General features: G+C 42.8%; 1 protein-coding gene across 1 annotated transcript in view; it reads right to left on the reverse strand.

The window, feature by feature from the left end:
• cep112 (centrosomal protein 112) overlaps positions 1–10,000 on the reverse strand; it is a 206,174-nt gene that overhangs the window by 4,367 nt on the left and 191,807 nt on the right. The window contains exon 24 of the mRNA XM_080448099.1: positions 2,890–2,991. Coding sequence (XP_080304225.1) covers positions 2,890–2,991 — 102 coding nt within the window. The remainder of the gene's footprint in view (positions 1–2,889; positions 2,992–10,000) is intronic.

The raw sequence follows: 10,000 nt of genomic DNA on the forward strand, positions 1-10,000 counted from the left end.
TATTTTTGATGATCCACCCATCTTTTTTTTCCATCCCATTATTTTTCCATAATCCATTTATATGTTGGCTATTCAAAAAATGCAGATCTACAAGCTCACAGCGCGTCGCTTCGTGTCGTGCAGCGAGCTTGTACATCTGTTATTTTTTATTTTTTGGGGGAAAAACATATATATTTTTTGTATTTCTTAACACATTGGGTGCCAGAGGTTTATTAAAATATTATACGTTGAGTGCCTGCATTTCTTCCATCCACTTGCGTTATACGTTTCGTGCTGTGGAAGCCCCAACGCGGAAGTGCATGTAAACAAAGCGTGCGTGCGAGACGGCGGAGGGTCCCGACTAACGCCTGGAACAATAATATTTCCAACGCGATCCTCCATTGCAGCGTGATCGCCGATCGAAAACGGCTCGTTTCCACCACGTTAAAAAGAAATGGAGATATTAAGCTTTTAGTCAAGGAGATAACATTGAAAACGCCGACCGGAAGGATTTTTGACATGGAGCCACATCCAGCCTCTTCTTCTCAGAAACTCCTTGGGTGATGTCAAAGTTTCGTTTTAGCGCCCCACGTGGGCCACTCGTATAAAAATAGAATAGGGTCAAAAACGGTCCGGACCGTTTTCGGCACTTCTCGTTTGGATCCTCAAAAACGGTCCGGACCGTTTATGGCACTCGATGTGTTAAACATAAATCTTCTTTTCTGGGGGTCTCCCTGGCACAAAACACCCTTTCAGATGGGCGGGGGGGGGGGAATAAATAAACGTAGCTGTAGATACAAGGTTTCCTGCGGACAGCCTAAACCCCAACGAGATGCGGTCGGATGCCTTATACTACATGATGTATGTAGGCTTTTCTTTTTTCCTCCTTCTCTGTAAAAATAATGCACTGTAATGTGTAGAAAACCTCAAGACAAGAGAGGAGAGGAGAGGAGAGGAGAGGAGAGGAGAGGAGAGGAGAGGAGAGGAGAGGAGAGGAGAGGACGTTTTGGTCAGGAATGACATGGTATAAACACATCCTATCACAGGGCTGTGGTCATTTCTGCTGCCCTGGAAAAGGAGGGGATCTCCTCCTCCTCCTCTGAAGAGGAGCTGCTGCACCACCGTTCATTCTGACAGGACATTCTCATGTAGGTTTAGTTTTATGTCTTTTGAATCAAATTACATTTAGTTTTAGTCATATTTTAGTCATCTGAAATATTTTAGTTTAGTCATTTAGTCTTGACTAAATATCATAAGATTTTGGTCAAATGTATTTTGGCGGTGCCTTGATGGCATCGTAACGCCTGACTGGCTACTGAAAATAGCCGGTCTGCAAGCTCACAACGCGCCCGTGGTGCCTTGTGAGCTTGTAGATCGGCTATTTTCAGAACACTGCCAACATCTTAACCAGTAGCCTAAAGGGGAATTCCCCCTTGACCAGCGGAGAGATATTAGGATTCTGGTCATCAGACAGAGGCTCTGGTCATCAGACAGAGGCTCTGGTCATCAGACAGAGACTCTGGTCATCAGACAGAGGCTCTGGTCATCAGACAGAGACTCTGGTCATCAGACAGAAGCTCTGGTCATCAGAGAGAGGCTCTGGTCATCAGACAGAAGCTCTGGTCATCAGAGAGAGGCTCTGGTCATCAGACAGAGGCTCTGGTCATCAAACAGAAGCTCTGGTCATCAGACAGAGGCCCTGTTCATCAGACAGAGGCTCTGGTCATCAGACAGAGGCCCTGGTCATCAGACAGAGGCCCTGGTCATCAGACAGAGGCTCTGGTCATCAGACAGAGGTTCTGGTCATCAGACAGAGGCTCTCGTCATCAGACAGAGGCTCTGGTCATCAGACAGAGGCCCTGGTCATCAGACAGAGGCTCTGGTCATCAGACAGAGGCCCTGGTCATCAGACAGAGGCTCTGGTCATCAGTCAGAGGCTCTGGTCATCAGACAGATGCCCTGGTCATCAGACAGAGGCTCTGGTCATCAGACAGAGGTTCTGGTCATCAGACAGAGGCTCTGGTCATCAGACATAGGTTCTGGTCATCAGACAGAGGCTCTGGTCATCAGACAGAGGCCCTGGTCATCAGACAGAGGTTCTGGTCATTAGACAGAGGCTCTGGTCATCAGTCAGAGGTTCTGGTCATCAGACAGATGCCCTGGTCATCAGACAGAGGTTCTGGTCATCAGACAGAGGTTCTGGTCATCAGACAGAGGCTCTGGTCATCAGACATAGGTTCTGGTCATCAGACATAGGTTCTGGTCATCAGACAGAGGCTCTGGTCATCAGACAGATGCCCTGGTCATCAGACAGAGGTTCTGGTCATCAGACAGAGGTTCTGGTCATCAGACAGAGGCTCTGGTCATCAGACAGAGGCCCTGGTCATCAGACAGAGGTTCTGGTCATCAGACAGAGGCTCTGGTCATCAGACAGAGGCTCTGGTCATCAGACAGAGGCCCTGGTCATCAGACAGAGGCCCTGGTCATCAGACAGAGGCTCTGGTCATTAGACAGAGGCTCTGGTCATCAGTCAGAGGTTCTGGTCATCAGACAGATGCCCTGGTCATCAGACAGAGGTTCTGGTCATCAGACAGAGGTTCTGGTCATCAGACAGAGGCTCTGGTCATCAGACATAGGTTCTGGTCATCAGACATAGGTTCTGGTCATCAGACAGAGGCTCTGGTCATCAGACAGATGCCCTGGTCATCAGACAGAGGTTCTGGTCATCAGACAGAGGTTCTGGTCATCAGACAGAGGCTCTGGTCATCAGACAGAGGCCCTGGTCATCAGACAGAGGTTCTGGTCATCAGACAGAGGCTCTGGTCATCAGACAGAGGCTCTGGTCATCAGACAGAGGCCCTGGTCATCAGACAGAGGCCCTGGTCATCAGACAGAGGCTCTGGTCCTTACCTGAGCTTTCAGACAGGTGATGGTCTCTTCTAGTTGCTGTCTGCTCTCTGCTGGCATTAACCCTTTGATCTTTACCTCACACTGCTGTCTCACTGCTGTTACCTGGAGAGAGAGAGAGAGAGAGAGAGAGAGAGAGAGAGAGAGAGAGAGAGAGAGAGAGAGAGAGGTTAACACCTGGAGGAGAGAGAGAGACAGCTCAGAACCCTGCCTACCAGTACCAATTAACCCATTCAATCCGGGTACGCATCTGTGTCATTGTAGAATTCTTTGGCAATTCAAAAATAGCAGATCTGCTTGTAGATCTGCTATTTTTGAAAGATCGTGAAAATGTGTGCACATCTTTAAATAACATATATTTTCAAAGCGAACATTTGTCATTTGTCAAACGTTTGACAAATGTCTTCTAAATCCTAACAGTCTTTTGAAAAAAACTATTGTTGCTATATCAGTGGTGCTCAAAACCTCTCTCTCTCTCTCTCTCTCTCTCTCTCTACAGGGGGTCTTGCAGCAGCCCACCAGCCAGGCTGGCTCAGCACACCGCCACCTACAGGCCACCGACGGCTACGGTCGGAGCTGCATCTATAGCAGTGGTTCTCAACAGGGGTCCTTGGGGGGGGAGGGTTTCCAGGGGGTCCCCAACTCAATTACTTGATAGTTAGGAAACCAAATGGATCCTTATGGGTCCTGTAACTCAGAGAGTGTACAAGTGGAACCATTTTGTATGCTCTAGGAGTTAAATTAAGTGTCTGTCTGGGGTAAAATTACACTCCACTGACTGAACCCAGTCTGATTACACAAGTTTGAAACGCACATGCACACGCACACACGCACGCACGCACGCACGCACGCACACACACACACACACACACACACACACACACACACACACACACACACACACACACACACACACACACACACACACACACACACACACACACACACACACACACACACACACACACACACACACACACACACACATTTACAGTACAGTAAAAGTGTTTACTGCAACTTTGAAAATAATTACTGGGAGAAAAGAAGAAAACCCTAATTGACTTTGTGGCTGAATAGCTTTAACAGAGGCTGATGTGGAAAAGTCAAGGAGACACAATTTGCACCCACATACTTCAAGGTATTTCGAGGTATAAGGGGGGGGGGTGTTAGCCCATTAAGAACAGGAACGCATCTGTGTAACAAGTTAAACCATTATTTTATACTTTGGCTATTCAAAAATAGCAGATCTACAAGTATAACATAATTTAACTTGTAGATCTGCTATTTTTAAAAATCGTGAACATTTGTGCAAATCTTTGAATATATATTTTTTAAAGCGAACATTTTAAACTCAAATGTTTGCTTCTGGGGGGGTCCCTGGAACAACATATTTTGAGATGGGGGTCCACGGCCAAATATATCATTTAGGGGCACTTGACATGAAAAAGTTTGAGAACCACTGATTATAGCAACGTATGTTTTTTAAAACAATTTAAAAGACATTTGTAGAATCCCCCAGAAGCAAAGATTTGAGTTACACATGTTTGCTTTGAAAAACATGTATATTCAAAGATTTGCACAAACTTTCATGATTTAAAAAAAATAGCAGATCTGCATAATAGACTCATTATGCAGAATGTCCCATTTCACTAGTTTTCTAAATGTTTAAAAAAATAAACTCTCTATCAGATCTACAAGTTCACAATTGCGACGCATTGTGAACTTGTAGATATGCTATTTTCAAACAGTTGAAGGATACCTTTGTAATAATAATCAAAAATAATCAAAATCTACAAAGTAACCAGTAACTAGAGTTTTCAAATCATTGCAGTGGAGTAAAAGTACAATATTTGCCTCTGAGATGAGGTATTGATACATTGGAAATACTCCAGTAAATAAAATAAAAAAACACCTCAGAAATTTTACAGTAGCCTAGTTGAGTACATGTACTTAATTACTTCACAGCTGCAGCACGTCGTCCAAGCTATAGCCGAACGTTAAGAAAATAATCCCCTCCACCTCTCTTCTCCTTTTTGTCCTAAAAATAATGTTCCTGTTGTGGATTTAACTGATTGTTCTGAGCTTCGGCTAATTAATCTTCCTGAGCAGAATGAGAGGGTTTTGGGAGGCACTTCAAAGGCCCAGGGCCCGCAGTATAAATGATCCCAACACAGCGCCGCCGCGCTTTGTCTCCGCACAGCGTGCTGGAAATTAGGACGCCGCTACGCCGCCAACTTTTTCCTCCCTCCCTCCCCTGTTCGCTTCAAAGTGTTGAGCCAATGAAGTCGGGGGGCGAGAGTCCATCAATTTACAGAAACGTGCCTTTCTCTCTCTCTCTCTCTCTCTGTGAGAAAAGAATCAGGGGTCATTTGCAGTGGTGTAAAGTAACTACTGTAAGCAACATTTACTCAAGTACTGTACTTAAGTACTGGAGTATTTCCAATTTGCAGTACTTTTACTTCTACTCCTCCAATACATCTCAGAGGCAAATATTGTACTTTTACTCCAGTACAATTATTTGAAAACTTTAGTTACTAGTTACTTTGCAGATATAAATTATTATATTATAAAACATACATTAACCACTTTAGCCCTATTTTATACATTGGCTATTTGAAAATAGCCGATCTACAAGCTCACAGCGTATCACAACGCTTCGTGAGCTTGTAGATTATTAAGTATATTTTGATGCCAATACCTTTGTACTTTTACTCAAGTACATTTTGAGCACAGGCCTGTGAATGATCCAAGCACCACGAAGAAGAGTAAACCCAGAAATCACGTGATCACAACAACAAAACAATGAGGCACCTTTCATGTTAAAGGATTTATAAAACTTAAAAATTGTTCTCTGCTCTCTGGTGTTTTTCTGCTGTTTTTGAAAAAAACAAGCCACATTCAAACGGCCATAGCTCTGGAATGGAGGATCGTGACCGGCCAATCTTTATCCCCTATAGGGCATAGCAGTGGCGGCCATTTTCTGGTTCCACTTCAAAATAGTCAATGCATTTTTCCCATTGACATCAATTCATTTAAGCCTAAAATCAAGCCATCCAGGGTCCTGGTGAATCATGACCATAAAACATTTTTTCCTGTGATTTTATTTTATTTTATATTTAATTATATGATATACTATATTTAATAAATACCCTTTGTTTTGCCGTTTTCAAAAAAGTTTGTTCACAGAATCAAACGTTTTATGGCCATGATTCACCAGGACCCTGGATGGCTTGTTTCTAGGCTTAAATGAATTGATATAAATATTTTTGGAAATGTCAATGGGAAAAATGCATTGACTATTTTGAAGTGGAACCAGAAAATGTCCGCCACTGCTATGCCCTATACTACCGGACCCCCCTGCGTGTAATGAGCCGTGACCTCCATGAGGACGGAGGTCACGGAGAATATTCCATGACTTTTCAAAGGTACAGTAAAATTGACGTTTTCGCTGGCAAGGGAAACCGGAGACGGATAAATTAATTCATTAATTCCTGGCAGTGATAGAGTTAACATACTCTACCATACAATAACATTTTAGTAATCCAGTACTTCAACTGATTGAGCAACTTTTAAGTGTAGTTGAGTAATATTTGACCAGGAGTATCTATAAATTGACTCGAGTATACTGGGGTTGAGTACTTTGTCCACCACTGAACAAGTGGTAAAGAAAGGAAGCCTTCATTTGAGCGAAGAGCCACGGGGAACGTTTCCATCTCTATGTATAGCCACTTCAGCAGTCATAACAAAATGGCCGAGCCAAAGACAAAACACACTCCACTACCTCAGACCAAGGCAACAAACAATGGTTGAATAAACACCAGCTTTATCCCTTTGAGACCCGGGGGAACGCAGGCTGTGTCATGTTAAGATGTCTTTGGGCATTTACAAAAATAAGCAGATCTATAAGCTTGTAGTGCGGCACTCGGTGCCGCACCACAGGCTTGTAGATCTGCTATTTTTTTTTAATAATCGTGGAAAATGCGTGCAAATCTTTGAATACATATACATTTTTAACTCAAATCTTTGCTTCTGCATGGGGGTCCCTGGGACAAAATATTTTGAGATGGATTTGAGTTAAAAAAAATTGCTTTAAAAAACATATAAATATATTCAAAGATTTGCACACATTTTCACGATTCTTCCCAAAAAATAGCAGATCTACAAGCTCATAGCGCGGCACTCGGTGCCGCGCTATGAGCTTGTATATCTGCTATTTTTGAATAGCCCAAAGCATAAGATAAATGGTTAAAGTGGTTAAAATAAAATAAATGACACATATGGCTCTCCCGGCCTTGATGGGTTATCCGACCGCTCTCTTGACTATGACTTGAAATTCTTCAAAAGCCGCGCGGCTGCTTCCCCCTCTCTTTGCTTTCACATTCCTGGTTCATGTATGGCGCGGCCACACCGGCCCGCCGCGCGGCAATGAGAGATCCCGCTCTACCGTCTAAATTACAAGCTATCCCTTATTGTGGGCATAAATCCGGCCCTCCATGTTTTCCATCCCATACATTAGGATATGATGGGGCAAGGCTATAGACTGTCTAGCAACATAGAGCACTGCTTACTGTATGTACAGTCAGGAGGTTGATCACAGCAGACAGCAGGCCATGAATGATTGCTCTGTAGTGTGTGTGTGTGTGTGTGTGTGTGTGTGTGTGTGTGTGTGTGTGTGTGTGTGTGTGTGTGTGCGTGTGTGCGTGTGTGCGGTGTAAAGTAACTGAGTACTATACATTTACTCAAGTACTGTATTTAAGTAAAATGTTGAGGTATTTGTTTTACTTTACTGGAGTATTTCCAATGTTCAGTACTTTTACTTCTACTCCACTACATCTCAGAGGCAAATATTGTTACTTTTAATCCACTACAATTATATGAAAACTTAAGTTACTAGTTACTTTGTAGATTTTTGATTATTATTACGAAAATACATGAACCACTTAACACATTGGGTGCCAAAACCGTATATATACGGTTTTGCGCATACTAACGTTGAGTGCCAAAACCGTATATATACGGTTTTTGAAACCGGTTTTTTTCCTTCACAGCAACAGGAAATATCACTCCTACAAGATTTAGACTCCAATCCACCTCCTGGTTAACTTATGACTTCAAAAACCTGTATCTCGGCTCCTGTGCACTTTTTTTTTTTACAATGTTAATTTAACTATTTTCAACTGGCTGCAACTATGGAATGGATTTCCGAATGTTTTACATTTTTTCCCCCCGATTGTACGAGACCTGTATGTGTGTAATGAGGGGATCACCGTGAGGACGGTGATCACTGAATTTTTTTTGTGACTACTTGAAAAAGGTTCAAAATGTTTAAAAAGTCCTGGCACTCAAAGTATAATATTTTAATAAACCTCTGGCACCCAATGTGTTAAGCCCTATAAATACATTTCGTACATTTGAAGATAGACGATCTACAAGCTCACAAGCATTGTGAGCTTGTAGATCTGCTATTTTCAAAAGATTTGTATACATTTGAAAACTTGTGAAATGGGACATTCTGCATAATGAGCACTTTCTACTTTTGGTACTGGTACATTTTGACACCAATGCTTTTTGTGCTTTTACCCAAGTACATTTTGTGTGTGTGTGCGTGTGTGCGTGTGTGTGTGTGTGTGTGTGGTGGCTTTACTTAGAACAGTGATTCTCAAACATTTTCATGTCAAGGACCACCAAATGTATATGCATTTGGCCACACGGACCCCCCTAGTCTGGTAAACCCCCCATTTAAAAACATTTGGGACCTCAGTAAGAAAAGATTTGTCAAGACTCAAAAATAGCAAGTTTTATATTTTTGCTGGGAGCCCCCTGGAACCCCCCCCCCCAAAGGACCCCTGGGGGGGAGACCCCCAAAGTTAAGGTCTGAGAGGTGCCCCCCCGTTGCAGTAAACCAGATGTGCCCACCTGGGCACCTTGCCCAGTGGTTTCAGAGCAGCTGTCCTTCATCAGGGTCCCGGGCAGTGAGACACGTACAGTGGTGGAAAAAGTACTCAAATATTTTTACTTTAATGTAAAAGTATCTATACTGCAATGTAGAAGTACTCTGTTACAAGTCCGGAATTCAAAAATGACTTAGTACAAAAGTATTGGTATCAAGTATTAAAATGATTGAAAATAGCAGATCTACAAGCTCACAACTTGAGCTTGTGAGCTTGTAGATCGGCTATTTTCAAATAGCCTAGGTATAAAATAGGGCTGAAGTGGTTAATGTATGTTTTATAATGTAATAATTTATATCTGCAAAGTAACTAGTAACTAAAGTTTTCAAATAATCGTAGTGGAGTAAAAGTACAATATTTGCCTCTCAGGTGTAGTGGAGTAGAAGTAAAAGTATTGGAAATACTGCATGTGAAGTCAAAATATTCAAAATTGTACTTCAGTACAGTACTTGAGTAAATGTACTTAGTTACTTTTACACCACTGAGCCAGACAGACGGATAGAACAACAACTCTATTAAACAAATCTCTGATTAATGCTTTGTTTCTGGACTTTTACCCTGTTCCAGCTTTTAACCGTCGCTTAAAACAAATGTTATTGTTGTAACAAGAACAAATTGTGGTTTCCTTTTTTTTCTCTCTCCCATTTTGTGCTGCTGTACGGGTGAATGTGATAATATGATCCCAGCGAGGGTTAAAACTCCATGTAAAGGAGCCCGGAGAGAAAAGAAAATCTACGTTTTGCATTTTGCCGTGCGGTACGAGAGAGACCAGAGCTGGTCTGTTCTGTAACGTGCCTCTCGCTGACTAGCATCGTCTCGTCTTGCCGCGCCATTTTTTTCACAGCCCTCCTATGAGACGCAGGTTGACTAGAATTTTTTTTTACCATTTTATCATGAGCATTAAATGGTAAATGGTGCATTCACAGTATATAGCGCTTTTATCCAAAGCGCTTTACATAGATTACATTCACACATTCACACACACATTCACACACACATTCACACACACATTCACACAGCGATGGCGGAGGAAACCATGCAAGGCACCAAACTGCTCATCGGGAGCAATTAGGGGTTCAGCGTCTTGCTCAAGGACACTTCAACACTAACTCTTCTGGGGGAGAGCCCGGGATCGAACCGGAAGCCTCACGGCTTCCATCCGG

This window comes from Gymnoscopelus braueri, assembly GCF_963280865.1.
Source record: "Gymnoscopelus braueri genome assembly, chromosome: 13".
NCBI classification, from domain to species: Eukaryota; Metazoa; Chordata; class Actinopteri; order Myctophiformes; family Myctophidae; genus Gymnoscopelus; species Gymnoscopelus braueri.